Raw genomic sequence first — 25,167 nt, 5'->3', positions numbered from 1 at the left:
CCTTCATCTACGGGAGTTTGTCTCATACACCTTACATCTCCCCTTCATCCTGCCAGCCAGCTCTGCTCTCAGGCATTGAGCTGAAATGGTTCCCAACAAAACCACAGAGCTAATCCCCCACAAACTCTGGAAATCTGGATTTAGATCTGAATTTCGTGGCTCCGACACTTGGAACTGAGCAGAATCCAAATCTCTCCCCCCTTCCCAATATAGGAGCTCTTAAGTTATTACTTTGTAAAGCGCTTTAGCGTACAAAGCGCTGCTGAAAGCTAGCTTCTAGTCTGTGCCATTTATCTGCCTCCCCCAGCCAGCAGCTTGGCTCCTGGCACTAAAGCCATAAACAAAGCCAGGACTGACAAAGGAAGTGATGCCAAGAGAAATGAGAGCATCCTTAAGAGAGACTAATCTGGCAACAGAGAGTCAAGCTGAGCGGGGAAGTTAATGGAAGGAAGATTTGTACAGGGGGATCTACTCTAATCTAATCCTTCAACCCAAGTCAATGAGCCCTATTTCTGATGATCAGGGCATCTCTCATCAGCTGTAATTAGGGCTCTAATCTTAAATCCTTGAGAGAAAAAAAAATCTTAGCCTCAAAGTTAAATGAGCTCACTGCCTAATCTGCCATTTCCTCTCTTTACTGTGTCACTCGCTCGTGATTGTTTCTGTCTCTGGGCAGATCCTCAGCTTTCGTAAATCAGCACCCCTCCAGTGACTTCATTGCCTTCAATGGAGTACGGCTGATTTCCGCCAGCCATTGATCATGCAGATCAGTTCTGGATTTCATTCCTTTGTCTGCCTCTGCTTCCCCTCTCCGCTACTTGCGGCAGAATTAAGATCAGCTGTGCAGGTCTCCGGAGCACCCTACAGCAGGAGTGTCAAACTCATTTGAAAGGCAGGCTGAATTCCATGTTTAATTAGTAGGCCAGGGTACAAGCTCTGTGATACACACTCCTCCCAGTGTACAGCAGAATGCTCACTGATGGCACTGGTAGACTTGTGCAGAGATTGGGGGCTGGGGTGGAAATATTGCCTTTATGTAATAACTAGATGTAGTTATTTGTCCCATGCTTTACTGATGCATTCACTCATTGAGAAAACATCCTTTTTTAGGTCCACTGCTGTTCCTGCCCCTTGTTTCTGTTTCTTCCTCACCCTCCTTTCACTGTTTCGCTCCCCCAGCCCTATTTAAGAGTCACGTCTGTTCTTTCCTCCGCATTGCCTTCACTGCAGCAACTCCCACTTCCCAAAAGTTTCACTCCCCTGCTAAAACATACTTACCTATTTCATTGCCGATTGTCTCATCATTAGGCTTCAGAGCTGACACTTCCCATCCCCTCCAAGGCTGATTGAAGTCCACTCCCTGAGTCACTGTTTCAGGCTGTCTGCAGACTCAGGCAAAACTTGGTTCATGTGTGGAAAGTGCTCTCTGCAGCCAGGAAGAGGGGGTTTGGGATTTTTTTTTTTTTTTTTTTTAATGAGAATTCTGCCCAGTCTGGATATGCCCTGTGGACCACATAAATATGACTTATGGTCTGGATCCAGCTACCATACATTTGTCACCCCTGCCCCACCTAGTCTTGTGGGAAGTTGATTAGCTTCCTCTAGGGCCCAAGAGTGCATGTAAATATCCACAAAGCTGCTTTCATTTTTTGCTTCAAACATCCTTGTTATGTTCCCTTTTTTGTTTTTATAACACTCCAGGCTTCTGAGAACATAGCAACATCCTCCCCTCTAGAGGAGAAAGATTTATGTTGCACAAGAGTGAGAGCCAAAGCCACATTGGAAGGCTTAACTGTTCAGAGCACCCTGAGGGGGAGGGAGAGCTCAGTGGTTTGAGCATTGGCCTGCTAAACCCAGGTTGAGAGTTAAATCCTTGAGGGGGCCATTTAGGGATCTAGGGCAAAAATCTGTCTGGGAATTGGTCCTGCTTTAAGCAGGGGGTTGGACTAGATGACCTCCTGAGGTCCCTTCCAACCCTGATATTCTATGGTTCTGGGGGCAGATCCTCAGCTGGTGTAACTGACATGGAGGTTACATCAGCTAAGGATCTTTGAAAGCCTGGGGATTGCAGAGCTAGGCTCAAAATCTACAGAATAGACTTTGATGGTTATTTTGGCACTTTTCCTTCCAGCTTGTGGTGGAACCAGAAAACAAAGACCCCTGTGAGGAGAGCTGAAAACATCAACTGAACTTCCAACTTAAAAATTGGTTCAATTCCAATTTTGGATGGCAGAGGGAAACTAGATGCCAATTCCTGTTACTGAAGAATAATTTCTGAATGTTGGTCCCTTCTCCTTTAGCTGTAGGGTCGGAAGAAGTCATCAGTCGTCAGCATTTGGATTTTATACTACTTACCTTTTGGCTTCTGGGTGCGTGTGGAGGGAAACAGCTCTGTTAGGCTTTGTTCAGATTTCACTACCAGTCAGACTTTTTTTTGGCTGTTTGAGAATTACGTAGGGGTCCCAGGGCCCACCCCAAACATGTGTTTAACCCTGCTCTGCCCCCTCGACATAGATTATCCAGCCACTTTACCACTGCCATCTTCCAGCTCTCACTGTGTCACCCCACTCCTGGGGTCTCTTCCACTCTGAAGCAAAATGGTGAAAGGGAAGATGGACACCGTCCGCTAAGACATGCCAGGATCTTCATTTCCTGCTCCCTACAGGTGAGGCAGCAGCACCAGGGACACCCTGTTCCCTATGGGAGTGGGCTGCTGGGCCACCGCTGCTAGTGCTGATGGTATATCCAAGCCTTGCTACAAAGACCACACACTCTGTATTGGAGTGGTTCTCAACCTGTTTATCATTGTAGCCCGCAAATGCAGCCCACCATGTATTATGTGGGCTGCAGGTTGAGAACAGCACCCCTCCCCCAAAAAACTGCCTACAGTCCCCTATTCCCAACACCCCCACCAGAGCAGGGCCAGGAGCGGAGCTCTGGGCGCGGGCCGGGCATCCGGGACCCAGACCCACTGCATGGAGCCGGACCGCAGGACCCCGCCATGCAGGGCCGGGCAGCAGCCGGACCGTGGAACCCCGCCGCATGGGGCTGGGCAGCAGCCAGATCTGGACCCCGAGTGCTTCAGTGCGGGGGTGGGCAGCCGGGAGCCCCGGCACCAGGCCAGAAGCACAGTGCCCGGCCTGGGTCGGCAGCCAGGACCTGAGAAGACGGGCAGGAGTGGTGTCCCACCTAAAACCTGGGGGTGCTGCAGCACTCCAGCAAACCCCTAGTTCCCAGTGCCCCCCCCCCGCCAACCCTACCCACAGACCCTCTCTCCCGCCCCCTGCTTTCCTGTGGCACTCACCAGCCCCCTGCTGGCAGGAGCACTGGGGCAGGCTGAAAGATGCTGTCTCCCCCTCAGCCAGCCACACCCCCTGCCAGACCAGAGGGGGAAATTTTGAATTTTTTTTTTTTTAAGCACACAGCTGGGCCACATGCAGCCCGCAAGTTGAGAACCGCTGTTGTATAGGCAATGGCCAGCTCCCTAGCTGTGGTCCAGTGAATAGGGTGTCTGGACTGGAAGTCTACAGGCCTGGGTTCTATTCCTAGCTCTGGCACTGACTCACCATTCATCCTAGGACAAAGCACCACCTCTGTGCCTCAGTTTCTCCAGTTGTAAGATGGAAATAACAGTGCTTGTGCATCTTAGTAAAGCAGGTAGATGAAGTGCTATTATTGCCTCCCTTTTGAAATGGTGATACCATCACAGGACCATCACTTATCCCAGGACCAGTTCTGTACAGTGAGAAAGATTCAAAGGGTCAGTCAAGTGACAGAAGAGGAGTCCTGGGGGAGGATTATACACCTCAATAATGGCTTCTAGCTGGCTCCCTCACTCTGAATACCTTCTCTCACCAACTCCTGCCTCAGGAGTCACTTCAAACAACACCCAGCTCTTGTGTAGCTCTTCATCAGTAGATCTCAAAGCTCTGGGAGATCAATATCGTTATCCCCATGATACAGATGGGAAAACTGAGGCACAGAAACGTTAAGTGACTTGCCCAAAGTCACCCAGCAGGCCACTGGCAGAGCTGGGTTCTGAAGAGGAGGAGGAATTTTCAAGCCAGAGCCAGTGAGCAGAGATTAACCCCGTGCCCATGGCAATTTATCAGCCCACTCACACATTCAGATAAAAACTAAGAATAAGCTGGCAAGGGAGGTTGAGGAGTCACCACTGGAGGTAGTCACAGTTCTGCCAGAGACCCATCCATGAAGAATGGGGTAGAGATAATGAGATCAGCCCTGCCATTACACAGAAGAATGTTATAAATCAGCCCCTTTTGTTAGCAGGGCAAATCTCCCAGCATTAAGAAAGGCCTGGAAGCCACCTACTCCTCTCCATAAACATCAAGGCTCTTAATTGCATAGAAGTGCAAGCAGTGCAGTCTTCCTGATCTTTTATTGTTTCAATGAATCACGTATCGAGGCTGGCCTCCGATTTCTGTAGCAAAATCCCACTAGAAAAGCCACAAGAATTTGGCACAGAAACCTGTTCCTCCTCCTGACAGTGTTCGCTCATGAGCGCATAGCACCTGGAGGAAAAGCCAGCTGATGGACTGGAACAGCTCTTCCTGTCTTCTTCCTTCATGTTCTCTAGAATAGGGGTTCTCAACCTTTTTCTTTCTGAGGCTCCCCCCCAACATGCTATAAAAACTCCACGGCCCACCTGTGTCACAACAACTTTTTCTGCATATAAAAGCCGGGCCCAGCATTAGGGGGTAGCAAGCAGGGCAATTGCCTGGGGCCCCATGCCATAGGGGCCCCTGTGAAGCTACATTGCTCAGGCTTCAGCTTCACCCCGCGTGGTGGGGCTCAGAGCCCCAGGCTTCAATCCCATGCGGTGGGGATTCAGCTTTCTGCCCTGGGCCCTAGCGAGTCTAACACCGACCCTGCTTGGCGGCCCCCCTGAAACCTGCTTGCGGCCCCCTAGGGCGCCCTAGACCCATGGTTGAGAACCACTGCTGTAGAAAGAAGTATCAGGATGCAGAATCTATGTTCATAACCATAATAAGGACAGTTTGCCCAAGCAGATAAGAGGTGGACACAACCAGGTCGGAATGAACAGATCTGTGTGAGCAAAATCATCACTCCCCTGAGCATCACCTGTGACATGGAACCCCCTCGCAGCAGAAAACTCCTCCCAGAAGCTGCAGCACCTCTGGCTTTCAGCTTCTTACACAGAGAAACCACAGTGTAATGACCTCCTTTAAATGGTTACTAATATTGACAGCTAAAGAGAGAAAATTGTCCACCACCTAAAACAGAATTTAATTGAAATGGAGAAGTCTGCAGAAGAGTCACAAGTTGACTATAAAGGTCTCTCTCCATAGGGATAAAAATCTGTTTTAGGGCCTCCTCAGGAATTTGGTTTCATTAATTCTTTCCAAACTGGCCTCCCCTTACTCCTTGCAGTTCTCTTTTCCAAACTTTTGAGCCGTCTCTTTCCGATGCCTTTCATCCAATGTATAAAATTCCCCACTGATTCTCTAATTATATCATTAACCATACATTGCTCTGAGAAACCTGTATGTCAGACAATTGTAAAACTTCACATATGCATGAGTTTGGATGATCACCAAACTTTTTTTTTTTACCACCCCCAAACACTGGAAACCCATCAACTGAAACAGCTACTACACATACCAATCAAGTTCATACAGCTTGTATTCAAGAGTTCAATCAAAAGCATTTTGCGTTACAGAAATCACTGAACCAACACTCAAATTGAGTAAAACAAGGAACAGCAGAATCCTACCAGTTCCAGTTGACATCATCCATCAGACACATTCACTTTGGGGTAGGAAGTTTTTTTTTGGGGGGGATAACAAGTAGCTCCACTTCAGGAAAACTTAGGGTGCCATCAGTCCCAGCACTAGACATTTTGCTTGATATGATTTCAATTTCACTTACCTTTATAACTTTTTTTTTTTTTTAAAGTGTCTCAAATGGTCTTGTTCGACTCAGAGTGGGAGGATTTTTAATACACTCATTGACGTGGACATGAAAGATTCTTGTTGATCCCAGTTTCCTACAGCAACTGTTGCCATGGTTATAAATCATTTCTTATTGCCCCCCATGGGTCAGCAGCAGAATATAAAACGGGTGAGTTTACTATGTGAGAGAGAGCGTGACACACACACAAATACTCCTCCAGAAACATGCCATCGGGTGCTGAGGTACTATAGACAACTTTATTGCCAAGACTTTGGGAAGTCAGTAAAATAACGAAGGGACAAGTGCTCTCTACTGTTGATGCCAGTGCATGTATTAGGGAAAGACTGAGTGTTTGTATTCACATGGGAGCCAGCGTGTAAACATGCAAGCACATTGGAAGTGCAGAAAAAACAAGGACATGTACAGACATGAAAATACATTGGTCCCTATAGGCTTGATCTATCTCCAATTCCTAAGAACTTTAGAAGACACCACTAAGGCTGCTCGCTGCTTAGCCAAGGCATTTAAGGTGAGCTAGTTAATTCCATCTCCGCGATTACGAGAGCCATGGAAAGTCTGAGTCTGACCATGACTTCCTTTCCACCCCCAGCTTCCATGAGAGTCATGTACACGTGTAAATCTTAGCACTATAGCGAGCAGCACTAAATCACTGTGAATGCAAATGCAGCGATGGGGGCACATGGACCTCTTATTGCACAGAGCCTCAGGCTCCATACTAAATAAAGGAATTTTTTTGGCTTTGGGAATTCTAGATGTTGTGGCACGTTTTAGAAAACAGACCAAAAAGTGGGTGCAATCAGACAGGCTGCTCAGATAATTCCAAATAATTCAGAGGATTACGCTTTGGACAGCATCTGAGCCATTAAAACCCATCAGCATGATGATAAGGACAAACTCTGGTGGCTATATACTCTGTTTGAGAGAGGGGCTGTTTTTCATATTTTCCATTATTTCTGGAACTAACCCACCCTAAATTGGAAGCCACTTTCGCTCTCTGGCTTAAAAACTCTTGATCTTTAAAGTAAGCTGCCAAAACCTGAGCACAGGGGTCTGGTATCTCTGCTGCAATTACTATTAATTATTTTTATGATGGTAGTGCCCAGAGGCCCTGGCTTTGAGAATCAGAACTGTACTACATGCTGTATGTACACAGTCAAGACAGTGCCTGTCCTAGAGAGCTTAAGGTCTATACAGGAGCTTACGATCTATATAATGGTCAGAGAGCTGGCACTAGGCATAAGCAGGCTAAGCAATTGCTTAGGGCCCCAAGCAGCTCAAAGGGGCCCCCTATTTGCTTTTATTGTGTTGGGGGGGGGACGACAAATGGGCTAGCACCACCTCTGAATGGTCGACATCATCATTAACAGAACAGGAGACTGCCTTCTTCACACTGTTCTGGGGTTATCAGCTGTTGCAGGGGATGCACAAAACCCTGAACTCAGGACCTGGCATGATGAACTAATTTTCAACTGATTCTACAGCAGATTAGCAGCTTTTCTATAGTACTTAATATTTATAACATGCTTTGCACATATACATTAACCTGCACGCTGCCAACAAGGCAGTTATTGCCCTATTTGGCTGATTGGGGTGATAGGAAGAAATTTCCCTGCCAACACTATGAACCAGATTGAATACTGAAGAACTGAAGATTCACAACACACCCACTGCACGTTGATTCATAAAATGCTTATCTGTTACACACAACAATGAAAAGAGAATCTCCAAGTCAACCAGGCAGCTTTCGAGCCACTGATACAGGTCTTCTGCATAGTTTCTCCAAGCTCACATGGGCAAGCTAGAACATTAATTATGAAAGTCTCTCTCTCTGCCCCCTTCCTTCCCATTGCTCCTAGAGAATAGGGAAACCATCAACACATCGCCTATAGATTAGTCAGTATGCATAACCTAACACCAACATAGAACTGTGCAGAGACAAGGAGAGCAGTTTTCTCTGACTTCACAAAACTGTGCTATCCCCGGGAAAATGTAATTAAAGAAATGAAGGCAAAAAGATTGAGATTGCACAATGCCAGCATTCCCCCAGCCCAACCTAGAGCTCAGGTGCTGGTGCACACGCCGGACCTCAACATTTTTCATATTCAGTTTTCAAACATTTTACTGAAAACAGCAATAATAGATTTGCTACACTATTTTTTTCCCAAAGCTAACAAGCATGTGTACAGACACATCTCCCAAACCTTTCCCACTCCACTTCTGCTCTCCCCTTCCCTGACGCCCCCATCACACATTTTTTTCTCTCCCATCTCTTATCTGCATATTCTCCTAACAATTTCAGGTTTTTGTGTTTAATGTTGGATGAATAAGCCCTGAACAGGGAAATTTAAAGGTGAACTGAAAAGCTTTATAAAAAAAAAATCTCAATCTGTCACGTCACAGAATGCAAGGGGGTCTGAGAATGAAGCTTCAATACTCCCAGCTATGCTATGTCCTTAGAGAGCAGCAGGACAGCAACTGCAGACTGTAATCAGAGAGAGGCCTGCTTAAGAAGTATTTCCCCAGCAGAGCTTTACAAGGTCAGAAAGCATTTGAAAGGCCTGGCAGCACACAGCGGAAGAAATGACACACACGGAGATTTGCATACCTGGCAAAACTAAGCGTAAGCACAGCCATGACAGCCGACATGAATTGCAGAGCCACACTGCCCAACAGCACGCGTCAGCAGCAGCGGGGTTAAGCCAGCCTGAAGTTCATCAACTCCCTTCATATCTTTGTGCCCTCCTAACCCAGGATGTTTTCATAGAGCAATTTTGACACCTACTGGCCACCTTTGGTACTGACTGTTACAGCATTCAAAGATCATGCAGAGGATGGGGTGCACACAAAGCTGATGGTATGGGAGAATGAGCACAAGGAGACCCTGGGAGGGAAGAGATTGGGAGGGAATTGAAGGGAGTCCCTGAAAGAGAGGCGGATGGGAAGGTGGCACACAAGGAGCTTGTGGAGTAGGGGAGGGAAAGTGGAGGGATGCAAGGAACCCCTGGTGTGTGCAGTAAACAGCTTACACAAGCTATGAAGTGTCCGACCCTCTAGCAAGCCCTCATCTTGGCACTTCTATCAGATACTTGCACAAACTGTCAGCCAAATCCCCCATTCAGATAAGACCTATTTTAGAATTAGCATTTGATCTGACCCCCCTTCACACCAAAACAAAATTAATACCAGCACTAGGGAGGGAATAGAAGTCCAGACACTGCAGCAACAGCAAGTGGGGAGATCCGAGTCAGGTGGATACATTCAGTCTGATATTTCCCCCACCCCTTCACCAGAATGTCATAGCTCCTCCTCCAGAAACAGGAACAGCTTACAAGTTCACCAGAAAACCAAGAGTCTTAGGCTTTTGAGGCAGATACAAGTAGTGACTTTTGTAATACGAGTTGCTCTTTGTTCTGGATGCCAGGTGGGTCATGCTGAAAGAGGACCTTTTCACATCTGAAAACAAAAGCAGGTGCAGGCTCTATGCTTTTTACTGCTGAAGTCAGTAATCCCAAATACAAGTTAGGTGACCCTTGCATTTTGAAAGTCGGGCTATTCTGATTAATCCCATACACTCCACAACTTCAATTTTAGCATTATAGAAATCAATTAGTTTTTTTTTTTTTAAAGTAATGTATCCTAGTGGATAGAGCCCTGGAATGGGATTCAGCCCCCCTGGGATCTATTTAAGGCTCTGCCACTAGTATGCTGGGTGACCATGGGTAAGTCACTTCACTTCCATGCCTCAGTTTCCCCAATGAGACCTGATCTCCTTTGTAAAACACTTTGAGATGTACTGATGAAGAATAATGTATAAGAGCTAAGTATTATTGGTGGTTGAAACAGGGAATCAAAGTCTAGGCTCTATTCTAGTGCCTTGCCCAGTCATGGCAAATCTGGGGCAGTCACTTAAAACCACTTTGTGCACCTCGGTTTCCTCAGTTTTTTATGGTGGACAGTACAACCTGTCAGGATATGACGCTTAATGAATGTTTGTAACGCACTGAGATCCTCAAATGGTGGGTGTTCGAGAAATGCGAAGCATTAGTTGTGTGTTTCAGGAAAGCTTGGAACCATGGGACAGGTCTACACTAGAAAGTGTTTTGTTCTGATTTGGTTTGTTTTTTTGCCAGCATAGCTATGTCAGTTAAGGATATGATTTTTTAGGACACAGGTTGGTCCATAATAGCCAAAACTGGAGATTTTCTGGGTAGACTGCCAAAGACATCTCTTTGACCGAGTCTCTGAAGAATGCTCAGGGTGCACTTCATAGAGGCTGAAGTGGGTAGATGGATGGGTGGTGGAATCCCTGCAGAACTGATTTAAATGCTGCTGAGGTTTAATTTAATTATATTTATTGTATATTAATTATGTAAAGTGTTTATTTTTATATCTAAGTAAATAGCTATAGCAGTAAAGCTCTCTAGTGTAGATGGTTGTACTGGCATAAAAGTGTTTTGGCGATATAGCTTATTTTGTTCCCTGAACCAGTATAACCTACACTGCCAAAAACAAACACTCTCGTATCAGTATAACTGTGTCTACACTAGAGGGTTTGCAGGCATAGATATAGCAGTTAATCTTTTCCAGTGTAGACCAGGCCTTACTTTTACAGTTGTTTACAGCAGTGGTTCTCAACCTTTTCCATACCAGAAACCCTTTCTGTTCAGGACCCTCCTTCCACCTAGAAAGGGATGGTCATGCCTCTGGATTTGTGTCCCCCACAGGTTGAGAATCTATGGTTTACAGCCTTTGTTTCTAGCTGTGGCAGATCACAAGGTATTAGCCCTTTAACTATTTGGACAAGCAAATTTTTTTTGGCACTCATCCAAAAATTATAGCTGCAGAAAAGCATTTTCCTATCCCTGTATCAAACTCAGGACTCACAGGGGGTCCCTAAAACTACACAAGCAAGAGCAAAACCAGAGACATATCACAATGCAGAAAAACCAATTACGTGCAATCCAACTTTGCAAAGTTTAAATATGTGGTGCTAGTGAAGGCACCCAGCCAATGAACTCATTAAGAGTGAACTCCTATGATATCAATGTCATAGGTCCAATCTGAGACATAACAGTACACCTCAGGAAAATTACCTTTCCTGTAAGTTATGGGAGCACATTCAGTTCCTAAGAGCCTGGACGGGGTTCATACATTCAGAATCCCATATTACACAAAGAGCATAAATCAGATACGATCACTTAGCCAGTCAAGTTTCTCAGTTGGCAGAACATTATCAACTGAGTTACTGCCACCACCACAAACAGCAGCCATAATGAAATGGTCCCACTATTGAGGGTAGGAAAGGAAGGGAGGGAGAGACTTCACATTTAGTTTTTAAAAGCCACCTGTGGGCAGTTTTCATGTACTAAGCATGCACCACTCTTGGAAGTGTCTCTCCATAAGCATTCTGCTACCTTTTTTGCTTTAAATACCAACTGCTCATTCAATGTAACAGATATGAAGAAAAGCTAACAGTAAAAGTGCCAATATGCTCCGAAATGGGACTGGATTTTCTGAGTTTGGATTTGCCAACACTCAAAAGTTGCAATGGTATCACTAAAATCTGTTTTAAATTGATTTAAACTGGCACAGACCTCTCCATGGGAACACACATTGTTTAACAATGGTCATATCAATTTAGCTTAGTTTGGTAACTGAATGTGTGCAGGCAAGGCCTCAGGGCTTCTGTATTTACCTTCTCTCCATGGCACAGGTTTAATGTGCGCCTAGTTTATGCTACCAAGGAGATTTTTTCCAATTGACACTTTGAAACATCACCTAGGATTGGGACAAACCAAGCCATGCTTCTCCTGCCTTCCACCTTCACCTATAAGATTTTGAAGTGAACTTGGCGGACAATGCCATGCAGAACACGAGAGAATCCAACTTGCTCTCCCTCAGAGCACCTGGAAGTCAAATGTAGTGAATGCTTGTTTGTGTCGGTGAAGTCAGCAGATACAGCTAAAGACATAGGGAGCTGAGAATCTGAGTTACCACTGGATGTGCTTCAAGCCCAGAACATGGTCAGCATTTTCCCCTGGATACCTGCTTATGAGACAACTCCCTCAAGCACACAACCTCTTCTATCCACACATATATTACAGAACAAGTACTTGGTAAAGGAGATGTATATTTATTCACTTTACAAAGAGGGCAGTATTTAGTTGCAACAGCTCCATTTATAGACAAATATACTGTACATTATATTGGTGAATGGCTCAAACCTTTACCATATCTTGCTCTTAAAAATGTGTTTATACCACTTCAGCTTCCATTAGCTGAGCAAATAGCAATCCTTGTTCTGCCACTGAGAGATTAAAAATCAGTAATAAACGTATACACTTTGCGTTACATATTCACAAGCATTCACCCTCCCTCTCCCCTAATTTTTTTCCATTCCCCCTCCCCCTCAAGATGAAGTCTCTTCCCGGGTCAGCATTAAACTTATATACAGGATCAATTAAAACAAATTAGAAACCACTGATAGTTCTAATGTCCTTCTGAAGCACAAAAAAAGCCATAGATTTATACATACATATAAAAGTCGAGTCCAATTTTATTTAAAAAAGAAAAAGCTGTTTGAAACCAGGTTGGCATTCAGACATTGCCAAGGCATGGGTGAACCTATGAGGAGAAAATGAAGAAATTCAATAGTGAATTTAAATATTACAAAAATATTTTTTATTTTTATTTTTATTTTTTTGAAAAAATGCAGCAGGATGCCCACTTGCTATCGCTAACTGAAGCGAGAAGAGAAGGTATAGTCTGATCTTTGATCTGTTATATTTTAAACAAATTCAATGTAAAGCTGCAACAAGTTTACCACACAAATGGCGGTGGCAAGTTTATTTCACTTGAATACAAATATGCTTGTCCATGAGACGGGCGTAATATGACCATGAGATGGCAAAAAATTTATATATAAGCTCAGGGATATGGGACAAGAGAAGGCTGGCATGGTTAAACATTCTGGATTCAGGAATGCACAGTGCCCAGAAGTGCCTCTGCACATGGGGAGTGCAGACTCTTGCCTGGCTATGTGACTACAGCAACTTTCAGCAAGGCGATCAGAATTTTAGAGTTCTGGCAGCCCACTTCTTTTAATAGGTGTTTCATTTTTGTTTAAAACCATCTGTTATTCTTCTTCACTTTCATTTTCTGGGTCCAAATCAGATTCCCCATTGATTTCTTTTTCAGCCGCCATTTCTTGTTCATCTGATTGCTCCCCTTTCTCTTCATCTGATTGCTCCCCTTTCTCTTCATCTGATTGCTCCCCTTTCTCTTCATCTGATTGCTCCCCTTTCTCTTCATCTTCATCCCAGTTCTCCTGGAACGAACAAACAAAAAAAAAAGACAGGAACAGCTTAATATTTGGTACAAGCATTTCTGCAATCCTATACTCCTGCGATCAGTCAAGTGAAGGACAGAAGTCCTGGACAAAGAATTTTACTTACATCCGAATCTTTATCTGCAATCATCTCATCTTCAGAACCATCCTCGGAGGATTCTGTAAATGGAAAATGCTACATAAGTCAGGAGTACACAACAGATTTGATGCAGTCTTTACTCAAATGAAATCCAAGATCATGTGCCATTACATATATTAACTAGCTGTGCCATTTAAAACATCTACCAAAACTGAACGTTCAGTTATTTTGATCAGTATAAATCAAGCACTGTTGCTCAATCATCATCCTATGCACAATATTTCAGAGTTGACATAAGACCCAAACCTCAGGTCTACAGATATTTTAAATCCTCTTGATTCTGGACAGATATGGAAGCACCTTCTAGTGATTCATCTTCAGGAAAGGTGCATTCTGCATAGAGACCTGGGCCAACAAATCTGGATTCCTGGCACTAGAGTTAAGCAGTATGTTGGACTTGCAGTTACCACCAGGGTTTTCATAACTGGAGAGGAAAAAATCCAACCAACCAAAAAGCTACTTGACAACTCCATACCACCTTCTCCCCTCCACTGTCTTCAAGCAAAACCTCCATGGTAGATCACACAGCGAGAGGCACAGAATTGGAATGTGGATGGCTGGCAAACTTTAGCTGTAACCTTAGTAAAGGAGCTGAGCTACACCAACTGTACAATGGTTCGATCTGTTCTCAAGGTAACCCCACAGGAAGTCTTCTTACCTTCCTCATACACTAGTTTTGCAGTCTGATTAATATCAGTTGCATCCTGAATTTTTTCCAGTGCTGCAACCTGGAAGAGATTTACAAATCACAATAAACTGCAGTCATGTAATCCAACCTTAAAACCTACCAAGTGTTTACAAAACTCATCACAATTTAAGTGAAATCTCCATCAAGCCTGGATTTTATTCTTCCATCCATATCTATAGTTTTAAAACAGCTGAGTATTTAGGATGGGCAGAAAAGTTATAATACTAAAGAGAAGAGAGACACATCTTAAGTGGTTTAAAATTCTCCTGCTTATTTCCAGTCTAAAAATCTTGAGGATCAGCATATAAATCAGAAGGAAAAATGTGACTGAACCTTCAATGAAAACACATCCCCAATTAAGTAATATTAAGTCAGTTTAGAAAAATATGGTCAGTAGCAAGATGCTCGTTAATCAACTGTGCTGCCTTCAGCATTATCAGTGTGACTATCCAGCAACTGTACTGAGCTGTGGATGGCAGGTTTGGTCGCATCAAATTTGAAAACAACCACTATTTCCAACAACATTTCCATCTTATACCCCAATGTTTATAGCTTGAACTTACCTGGGTGATGATAAGATAGAGTTTTCCATGGAGGCGAGAGAGCTTCTGCAATGTTTTTACTCTGCTCTCCATTAACTGATATAGCATACCAAGCTGGGGAACCAGGTCTGGCAACTTTAGAGAGAAAAAGCATAAGAATGAGGCTGTTTTGTTGTTCTCCTCCACTTCATAAGAAGATTCTAAACTGCATTTTAGGTGCTGCCTACGGAGTCCTTGCTCACACTGCCTCTCAGACAAAATGAGAGCTGAGATTTCACTATGTATGAATGATTATTACTTCAAGCAGTCTGTTAAACCAATGCTTGTCTAGGCTCTCATCCACTTTCAGCTCATGCAGATCTAATTTTCCTTCTTCACTTGATTGTGGTTTACAGCATTAAGAGAACTAATGGGAAGGGCTAGTACGAACGGGAACTGCACAAGTATCAGCTGAGAGTCTGGGAATGTCAATGCACATCAATCCTAACCCACAAACTCCCACACTGTAGACCTGGACCTTTCTGGAACAGAAGACCGATTGTGCCAAACTAGTGGTTTCTATCACTAGGTCAAGCCTAAATTCATCCTTCACTTGTGGTAGGCTTTGAAGCCAGAAGCCAAGAGGCTAAATGTTCCTGCATTAGCTTATCCATGACACCCAGCTAATACTCCATTTCCAGCATACTTGTATGCAGTAAAGCTAGCTGCACTCAAGATAGTCTCAGGTCAGTCTGCAGTAAGAAAGTACTTGGGCAATTTCTGTTTAGGAAGTTCACCCAACAAGGCTAGATCATCATCTATTAAGCCAGCTCTGTGTATAGGTCCATAACTAATAGAGGCATGCTAATCAGTTTGATTTAGTGCTAATGGCTGTACTGGATAATGCCAGCTACCAGGTAATTTATAGCATGTTGTGGCAAAAAAAGTGTTGCAAATGACATGAAACATCCTTTTGGGGGAGGTTCATTTAGACAGTAGTAGCAGCAGATTAAGATGTTAAGAGGGTTGACTTTTAATGGAAGAGCAATAGCAAAACAAGAACAGAGGTACATTTTAGTTAGCTGCAAGTATCAACCGTAGAGCAAGATACTTACTGTGGAAAGGTAGGATGCATGTATAGTGAAAACAGACTTTAGCCACCGGACCATCTGTGAGGCACTGGAGGAGAGAAGAGCAGAATAAATCAAAGATGAGTGTAGCCAAGAGAACACCTTCTGTTTTGACCACTAAAAAGGTTTAAATCAAAATGCGTCAGCGTTTTGTTTTAGAAAAGAGAAGCCAAGCTAGAAATAAGAACAAGAACAATTCATCTACACAGATATGAGACTTAAACAGTTCCATTAGAACTGGAATAGTAATTTAAGTGTCTGAGTTATACTAAATTTGCTCTTAGTTGTTGCTTCCAATATCTTCCCTGACAAGTTTAGATTGATCAAAGATCTAAAGCATTTTTTCTTTTTCCCTTCAAATTATGGAGTAAACTTTGCCTCCCAACATAAGAGCAGAGTAGATAGCTTTGGGAGTCCTAAAACGGTCCCAGTACTGATAGAACAGGTTCTACACAGTGCTGAGATGACTAATCTAGTAGCTATTTAACAATTCTTTTCTCAATATGAACAAGTTTTACTATTTTGTGATTTATGGGTTAATATTCAATTCAGATTAGATTATCCTTTGTGGTATTTATCTTTGTAAACCATACATATTAATTCCCAATATTGACAGCTATACAAATATATCTGAGATCACTTGACCCCGCCACACAAACTTCTGCCACCCTTCCCGCCCCCACTCCAGGTCATAAGTAACGTTCTGATTTGGGAAAGGCAATGAACAAGTATGTTCTAACTGCAACTTGTTTAACCCAACTATTAAGAGCGGTTTCATTATATATCACTAACACACACACACACACACACACTTTCTTAATGGCTGACCTATTCATTTAAGGATTTTAACTGAGTTTCTGAAACATTAAAAGGGCACTGGGTTAACAAAGATTTTTGGTCAATTTAACTGAGATTTTAGAAGCCCTCCACTGAGCAAAATGTCTTCTATTAACACAATAAAAGTGCACAATCAAAAAAATTCCAGTATAAAGTTTATTCAGAAGTACTACTCTGTATTATATTCATTCAAAAATCTCACTGCATTTATCGCATATTTTGTTTCTTTAACAAAAATATGAAAAGAATGCTTAAGTGTTAGCCATTTCTCTCTAGGGCAATTAAGGCACCTATTGAAGTTCTGTTTATGTGTGATAACAGAATTATTATTTATATGCAATATCACAAAATGGACATATGCAGTTTCTTCATTTCCCTGCCCTCCTCTATTAACAAGTTTTTGGATATTTGTCCTCAACTCTACTGCTTTATTTGTATACGGATACTTGTAGGTTTTAGCTGCTGGCTGTGAGTTTAACTATTTTGTTTTAATTATAAACAGCTGATATGGGCGACAAGAAGTCCAGTGGGTAAAGAGTTAAGGGAATATTGTTTCCAGACTCAGACGTCCTTTTCCATTTCTCTTACATTTTGATGTATGCAATGATTTCTCAAACAGACTGAATTCAGACAGAAACGCCCCCAAACAGCTGGAACCTCCATCAGTCAAGTCAGATATTTCCTTTCATGAGGCTATAGTTTTATAACCACTACCATGGGCCTCCTCCAAACAAATGAAAAGGCACCATTCCTTTAAAAGTCAGCTAAGCTTCCTTGTGAATCATTTCTCTTACCTGTACGGGTGGCCTTGCAACCTCTTTGTAATCTGAAGAAAGAAAGATGAGGTCACTTAGAAGTATTGTATACATGACAGTTCTCATCCTGACATTACATCTGTATATCAGCCCAGAAATCAGGGCACAAAAATCCTCAGATATTTAAAGTCTGCTAGAAATCACCAGCACTAAATAAGACGTACACTGTGAAGCGCATGTTGGTTGCACTATGTCCTTGTTCAGTGCACTGACTGCTTTTGGGGAAGCAGAGCTTCATTACAGTAATAGTACTGAAGCTAATACGAGTCAAACGATATGTTACAAGTGCACATGGAAACCAGGTCATAGATGGCAGCAAGGACCAGAACTGAATCCCTCTGTGGCTGTGCATGCAAAATCTCACTAGATGTAATATCTATTACAGCACCTGCTGCACAGGTGATACGTTGATAAGACAAGCTACTATTGCAGGAAAAGGGCGCTGAGCACCAAGTAAAATGTTTCAAGCACTGGAAAGGATATACTTGTCAAGTGAAGGTCTTTTCCTCTCCCCGATTAACACAGTCAAATGCACTCGCACATAGCGGAAAGTGTGATCACTCAAATAAAGAGGGGTCTATATTAGAAACATTGAATCTCAGTACCTACTTAGAATCAGTGGATCAGCGTGTATGCTTGGTGCAAGTTTAACATTCAAAACAAGGCAGAGTCAGCATTTCTCATTCAGGGTTACCATCAAGCCAAAGCCATTTGTATTAAAAAGTAGACAACATGCCTTAATTTTAAAGGAAATGGACTTATTTCACATTCAGGTAACTCAAGTGTCTGAATGGGTTATCAGTTCAAAAGAGAAATCCACTTCTGGGTAAAGCTACACGAGACGTTTCAGTCCAAATACAAGTGGTGGGGTTTTTTCAAACCTAGTTGAATACATGTAGAGAATTAAGATTTAAAAAAGGTAACAATGCTTAAGTGACTTAGGCTCAAAACCAATTTTCAAAAGTGACTCAAGGTACTTAGGAACCCAAGTATCATTGGAAGTCAATGGGACTTGGGCTCCTAAATCACTTCTGACAATGGGACTTTAGCACTGTAAACAAAATTTTCACCCTCAACTGGAAGTTCAATACAACACTGTTGCTACCATGCCAACTAAGTATGTATAGGGTCCCCATCACTGTAGTATTGCTGAGTGCCTCTAAGTATGAATGGAGTTATTCTCACACCACCCTCAGGTAGGATAATTATCCCCATTTTATACATGAGGATCTGAGGAGCAGATATTCATTAAGTCACCCATAGTCTCAAAGGAAGTCACAGAAGAAGGAGATAGCACAACCAGGAACTGAACTCTGATCTCCTGAGTCCTAGGCCAGTGTCTTCACAAAACCATCTTCCCAGTTTTTATTGTGAAAAAAACACCAGAGTTAATCCCTAGTAGGATTGACAGTGAGACAAGTCCACTGAATGTGCAGTTATTTTGCATGGTTTCAGAGTAACAGAACCTGACTCAGCTCTCCTGAATTAAACGTTTCAGTGACAAGTCAGAATCGTCAAAGCTGGCCTCTGATAAGTGCCCACGCCAGTATGAGGTTAATATCTCATCAACACAACCAGGAGGATACACCCAACTCTGGGAATGACATGGTTTCCATATGTTTGCCTCAGAAGACAATTGTCAGAGTCAAGACAAAAACTGCTTCAATACTGGATGACCTCCACACCGATTCTATGGAATAAAAGCAGGTGTATATTTGGACTTCCCAAGTAAGAGGAAAAGCCCAGTGTTAACTTGTTCTACAACAGTGGAAGTTCTATAGCAGTAATTCTCCTACCTCATGCAGCAATGGAATGACAGCATGTACAGGTATCTTAGTTATTGTGTTCTTTATTAAAGCGTCCTTCCTTGTTTGAAGCACTTTCTGTGAAACGAGGGGGAAAATATGAGATCAGAGAAACATTCATCAATAAATACATATGTATACAATCAAGGACACCAAGGACATATCTACAGGGCACAGAACAACGGGAGACAGAAAAAGATGAGGTTTGAATCTCTGATGCTCACATCTCAACCTTGTATGTAAAGTCTGAGGACATGTGTGCCAGAGAGAAGATGAGCACGGAGTCATCATTAATGGGCACTTTCTAAAGAGACAAGCAAGTTCTTTGAGTGATATGCAAAAAAAGCTGCTAGCATGTTTGCACATTACAGAAGAGGTGTTTTTTCAGTAAATATAGTGCTCATGAAAAAATACTGGAATGATTGGGTCATGGACACAACTTCATTTTATCCATCATGTAGCCACTCCATGTTAAGATTGAGGCACGCTGGAGGAGGCAAGGAAGTTTTCCTTGCTACTGTCGGTGTTCCACCAGTCCTGTGGATAAAGGACTTCAGATTCAGGACTCCCAATGCAGCACCAAGTTTCTCTTAAATTTAACACTCCTATTCCTACACACACCCAACAGCAACTGACTCGTGGGCCCTCCAATACTTATTGATCCAAAGCATATCCACTCAGATCTCAAGTCAGGTCTAAGTAGAAACCATGCTCTAATCAAACCCCAAAGGAAAAAGTGACACATTATTAATATTAATGGAAGAACAGGTGAACTGTGACACTATAGAATTTATATGGTTAGATAACTATTTTTAACCTGACCTGTGAGGAAAGGTTATGTTTAGTTTTGAGAAAAGAAGACTGATGGGGACCTGATAACAGTCTTCAAATATGTTACAAAGAGAATGGTGATCAATTGTTCTCCATGTTCATTGAAGGTAGAACAAGAAACACTCAATCAGCTTAATCTGCAGCAAGGGAAATTTAAGTTACATATTAGGAAAAACTTTCTAACTATAAGGATAGTTAAGTACTGAAACATGTTACCTAGAGAGGCTGTGGAATACCCATCACTGAAGGTCTTTAAGTATAATTTAGACAAACAACTGCTGGGGATGGTCTAGATATACTGTATGTGGGCTTGCCTCAATGGGAGATGAAGACCTTTCGAAGTCCCTTCCAGCCCTACATTTCTATCTTGTATAACACAAACCGACTAGCTTTGAAATCCAGGGGTTCAGTTGGGAGGGGGTGGGGGGGGGAGAAGAGGGGAAATCCAGAAGACATCTTGCAAAGCAGATCAAATAGAAAAAAATATAGCAAATGTCATCAATTAAAACAATGTATATGACAGGTAAACATAATGGCACTACTGTTTCTATGCTGCAAGGCAGTGGGATAATGCAAAAAGCAGCGGAGCGCAAGTGGCAAGTTTAACACTAGTCATACAGCCTAGTATGCACAAGAAGCCACTTCACAAGTCTAAGCAGAATAACTTGAGCATCACGTGGTGCTCTTATAACACTTACATTTAAGATATTAGGATCATTGCTTTCCAAGCCCTGAACCAAAAGCACCGCAAAGCTGTCAGTTTGTGGAAGGCCACCTTTTGTTTTTATTTTCACAGTATCAATATCCATTGCACCAAGACGGTCTTCAATGCTATCCTGCAGAAGAAATAAATATGAGCAGTGTCACTTAAACCAACTTGCAACCAAATACATAAGACTCGGACTCCATCAATTATGTTTTCTCAGAGGTGTTTTTTGAGCCACCAGCTGAAGCAGAGCATTGAGCCCTCTGCAACAGTTCTCAATGTCAAGTCCTATCTTGCTATATTTTTTAGGCAGGACAAGTTCTCATCTCTCATGACATGGCAGAGACATTCAGGAAGGAAGGAGCAAGCAGAGCTGGAGAAGGGGAATATGGCATCTGGGTGGAGACGTAGGGGTTCAAAGCCCAGCAACATGCTCTAGCAGAGAGAAGGCAAGAATACAACCTTCTTCAACAACATGGTAGATTTGTGGGCAACGTGTAGGACTTGGATGCAAGACTGCCATCATTCACAGCTGCAGGGGAGCTCATCCCAGATGAAGCTCATTCACATCAAGTGATAGAATAACAGTTAGCTCTGGGTGATTATTTTGGCCAAAAAGGGAAACAGTCCAATCTGGCATGCTTATTACTGTTTGGTAAGAGCACTTTGATTACCTCTTTGTCTCCAGGTTTTCTTTTGCTTTCCATTTTCTGCATTCCAGAGGACTGAGATTTGATGGTTGCACTATGTCCAGGAATTCCAGGCACTAAAACTTTGGCTTCTTTGTTCACAACAGGCGTTTTTACCTAGTGACAAAGAGACATCCACACACAAATAGGAAACATGTTCAGGTGTGTTTTCTGTAGTCCAAAACACTGGTTTATTTTTTCAGACCCATACACATGGTAAAATCATTCCCTGCCACGTATTAATATCTCCTCTCAGAATCCATGTCCGGTAGTAAGACAAGAAAGTCTATAAGGAAGTTTAAGGTTGATCCCAGTGGACCATTTGCTGAACTAACTCAATTAATATTTGTAACTGGGCTAATTATACACCGAGTGAGAATCATTTATTTATTTTCCAGGGTGTTCAACTAGAGGAAGTGTTTCCTAATTACACTTAACAGAAACACTTGAGTCTTTGCTGGAAATATATATAGTAAGTATAGAAAATCTAACACCTTCAAACAGGGATCACCCTATCTACCACTGAAAGACAGCAACCATTTAACAGCAGCACCTTACAATAGTTTAGGGCAATTAGTGGATCTCTGGGGCAGAGGTTATCCAACGGGGGGCAAGACCTCTTGGGGAGGTACATGTTTTCAGGGGTGAGGGAGGGGGAAAAAATTAAAAACTTCCTACACACATTTTACCAACAGCAATTAATAATTAGCAAAACTGATTCCTCCGGACACATCGGGTCCTCAGATGGCACTGTGAATTTGTCTCTAGATGGCGGTGTGCATTTTGATGGGTTTCTGTTAAGTTGCACAGCATTATACAAAGTGGTTGCCATCTGTACGTTAATACATTTGCTACGATGTGGTGTGCACATTTAATTGTAAGCATCGACCACAGTCGCAGTTTCTTTTGCTCTCTTTACAATAGATCGTTGGCTCTGTTTGAATCAATGACTTACTGTTTTTAATATTTAATGAGAGTTGCATGTTGATTTATTTTTATTGGTACAGCAATTCCTCACTTAACGAAAGAACGTTAAGTGGGGCAACATTGTTACATCGCTGATCTATTAGAGAACATGCTTGTTTAAGGTTGTGCAATGCTCCCTTATAACATTGTTTGGCGGACACCTGCTTTGTCCACTGCTTGCAGGAAGAGCAGCCCGTTGGAGCTAGCTGGTGGGGGCTTAGAACCAGGGTTGGTTGGCAGTACCCCCCCATCAGCTCCCTTAAGTTCCTTGTGCAGCAGCCGCCCAGCAGGCTGTCAATTGTTAGGCAGTTCAGATGTTCCTCCCCACACTGCCCTGTGCTGTTCCTGCCCTCTGCCTTGGAGCTGCTCCCAGGAGCCTCCTGAATGCTGTGCAGGGGGTAGGGAGGAAGAGGGGTGCTGATGTCAGGGTGCCCCACCCCGCTCCTGTACCCCATCTCCACAGAGCAGGGTGGGGACATGACAGAGCTCAGGACCAGGATGAAGGGAGCTTGCTGGCAGCAGCTGCTGCCTCAACTTGCTGATCTACTTAAAAAGGCAGTGTACTTCAGCATACTTAAATGGGCAATGCTCTCTCTCACACGACATCTCTCTGTCACACACACATGCACCCCCCAGCACTTTGGAAAGTGGAGGAAGTGGTGCGCTCCAGTGAGATAGTGTGGGTTCATTATTATTAAGTTCAGTTTCCGCAGGGAATGTTTGCAGCCACTGCCATGCGTCTATTGTGTCTCCTCCCTTCATTCGTAGTGCCTTGTAGAGTGTGAGGCTACATTAACAACGTGTTAACCCTTCAGGGCTCAGCCGAGTGCTAGTTCATCATTTAGCAGCAAGGCATTCCCTGGGAAATATCCCACCCTCTGACTTCACCACCTCAACCAAGCTTCACAATCATCATTGCTGTGTACAGTATTAAATTGTTTAAAAAAAAAAAAAAACTTATACTGTGTCTGTGTCTTTTGTCTGGCGAAAAAAATTCCCTGGAACCTACCCCCTCTCCCCCTTTACATTAATTATGGGGAAATTGGATTCGCTTAACATCGTTTCGCTTAAAGTAGCATTTTTCAGGAACACAACTATAACATTAAGCGAGGAGTTACTGTATATGTACTTGTGCGGCAGGAGAGAGGGCATAAATTACAACAGACAAAAAGAAGGGGGGGTGCAATCAAGGAAGTTTGCATCCTAGAGCAGTGGTTCTCATTTAGGGAGGTAGAATACAAGTATCTGAATTAAATCAGGCCAGGATGCTTGAATAAGCAACCCTTTATCACACAAAGAAACGCCACGGGATCTTTAATGAACACAAGGAAGTTGAGTTGTAAGTCTCAACTGAAAGTCAGCACATCCAGCAGCACAGTGATCCTTCTGGATCAGTGCGGATGCAGGGACACGTGACACATACAGAATTCCAATAATCACTTATTGCAGACACCTGTTTACTTAGAGGTCATCCATTCAAGCACTGACCCGACCTAATCCTTCTTGCTTTGAGATAGGATAGGTTCCCAATAAGCAGTAGCACTGGCTGTCAGTATACCAATACAGACTACTATAATAACTGTAGCAAACTCCCTCTATCACCTCACTTCTAGTAAGGTTTAGATATAGTAGGCAAAATGAGATACTCCAGTTTCAGGTTGTTACAGTACAGCAGATGTGGTTTTGAAACCTTCTCTAGCTACAGATATTCGTAGGGAAGTGCCAAGTGCATGACACATGGAACTCTTCTCCAGAAGGCATGCTCAGACAGCCAAGAGAAACGTGTCTTCATGGAATTCAGCAATAAGCGAAACCAAGACGAAGGTCATCACAGCAAGCCCAAGATTCCCTATAGCTTTCAGTTTGGTGCGTCTATCATTGGCTTCATGACTACAAAAGAACACAAGCCCACATCTGGCTCACAGAAACCCAGAGATGTAGCAGTAGTCCAAAACCCAATAAGCCAACTCATACAATAAAATTAAGTGTGCCACAGATTCTCGGTGTTTCAACTCCGAGTTATCAGTAAGTGTAGTTTGAGAAAATGCCACCTCTATACATTTACACTTGTGGGATAAGTGCACTGAGTCTACAAGCCAGGAATCTTCTGAGCAGAGTGTCCACTGGGCCAACTCATACCATAATATAGGGTTCCCAGGGTACAAAAGGGGGAGCAGCCTCAACTGCCTTTTTGTTCTTTCCAATAATTCAGAAATTCTTAACCTGAAGAAAGCTGAGACTCCAAGTTCCAAAGGTGGGGGCAGGAATTATACAGTAACAACACCCTTCACCAAAAGCCACTTACTGATAAGTATCTTCAAGGTTCCCTCCCCTTTTAATACCCTGTGAACCCTGCACATGGGCTAGAGGTGAAAAATGGTCTCAACAGACGTTGCTGTGTAAGATTTCAAGTTCACACTCCCAGGTGCTGTATCCCTGGGAATTGGAACATATGAAGGCAACCTCACAGAAAAGACAGGACACCTGATTTAAGAATCTACAAAAAAGGCAGGATTAATTTTACAGAAATACTAAAACAAGAACACCCAAACACTGCCCAACTGAGGGCTGCAAAGGCAACTTCTCATGACCCAAGGATCTGCCCCAACTAGCAAAAATTGGAGATGCCTAATCTTGAGCATAGAGATGAAGGCAGTAGTAGTCCTAGTCTGCAATACCTATCTCCATCTAAGCACTGTGTGCTAGGACTAGTAAAAGCCAATGAGATGCATTTTGT

General features: G+C 43.1%; 2 protein-coding genes and 1 non-coding gene across 6 annotated transcripts in view; all 3 read right to left on the bottom strand.

Moving 5' to 3' along the window:
- The window catches only part of TOGARAM2 (TOG array regulator of axonemal microtubules 2), an 89,603-nt gene extending 83,550 nt beyond the window's left edge, over positions 1 to 6,053 (bottom strand). The window contains exon 1 of the mRNA XM_065589309.1: positions 5,911 to 6,053. The gene's annotated coding sequence lies outside the window, so the exon portion shown is untranslated. The remainder of the gene's footprint in view (positions 1 to 5,910) is intronic.
- Positions 6,054 to 12,068: 6,015 nt separating this feature from the next.
- Positions 12,069 to 25,167, bottom strand: part of WDR43 (WD repeat domain 43) — a 38,006-nt gene continuing 24,907 nt past the window's right edge. Inside the window, exons 10-19 of one of the 4 annotated variants that reach the window (XM_065589312.1) lie at positions 21,450 to 21,581; positions 20,768 to 20,905; positions 19,230 to 19,316; positions 17,413 to 17,444; positions 15,767 to 15,830; positions 14,694 to 14,807; positions 14,101 to 14,170; positions 13,410 to 13,462; positions 13,269 to 13,279; positions 12,953 to 13,220 (exon numbers count right to left, since the gene is read on the bottom strand). In XM_065589312.1, the coding sequence (XP_065445384.1) occupies positions 13,091 to 13,220; positions 13,269 to 13,279; positions 13,410 to 13,462; positions 14,101 to 14,170; positions 14,694 to 14,807; positions 15,767 to 15,830; positions 17,413 to 17,444; positions 19,230 to 19,316; positions 20,768 to 20,905; positions 21,450 to 21,581 (831 nt within the window). In that variant the 3' untranslated portion in view covers positions 12,953 to 13,090. Of the gene's footprint in view, positions 13,283 to 13,409; positions 13,463 to 14,100; positions 14,171 to 14,693; positions 14,808 to 15,766; positions 15,831 to 17,412; positions 17,445 to 19,229; positions 19,317 to 20,767; positions 20,906 to 21,449; positions 21,582 to 25,167 lie in introns of all 4 variants that reach the window. The other 3 variants (XM_065589311.1, XM_005289525.4, XM_042848527.2) reach the window with 3 other exon arrangements.
- LOC112061665 (small nucleolar RNA SNORD53/SNORD92) lies at positions 24,190 to 24,267 on the bottom strand. Its single transcript, XR_002890342.1, has one exon. It is a non-coding gene; the product is annotated as a small nucleolar RNA SNORD53/SNORD92 (small nucleolar RNA).

Source organism: Chrysemys picta, chromosome 3 (assembly GCF_011386835.1).
Source record: "Chrysemys picta bellii isolate R12L10 chromosome 3, ASM1138683v2, whole genome shotgun sequence".
NCBI classification, from domain to species: domain Eukaryota; kingdom Metazoa; phylum Chordata; order Testudines; family Emydidae; genus Chrysemys; species Chrysemys picta.
The sequence above is the reverse complement of the archived record's forward strand: the minus strand, read 5'-3'. Positions and strand labels throughout refer to the sequence as shown.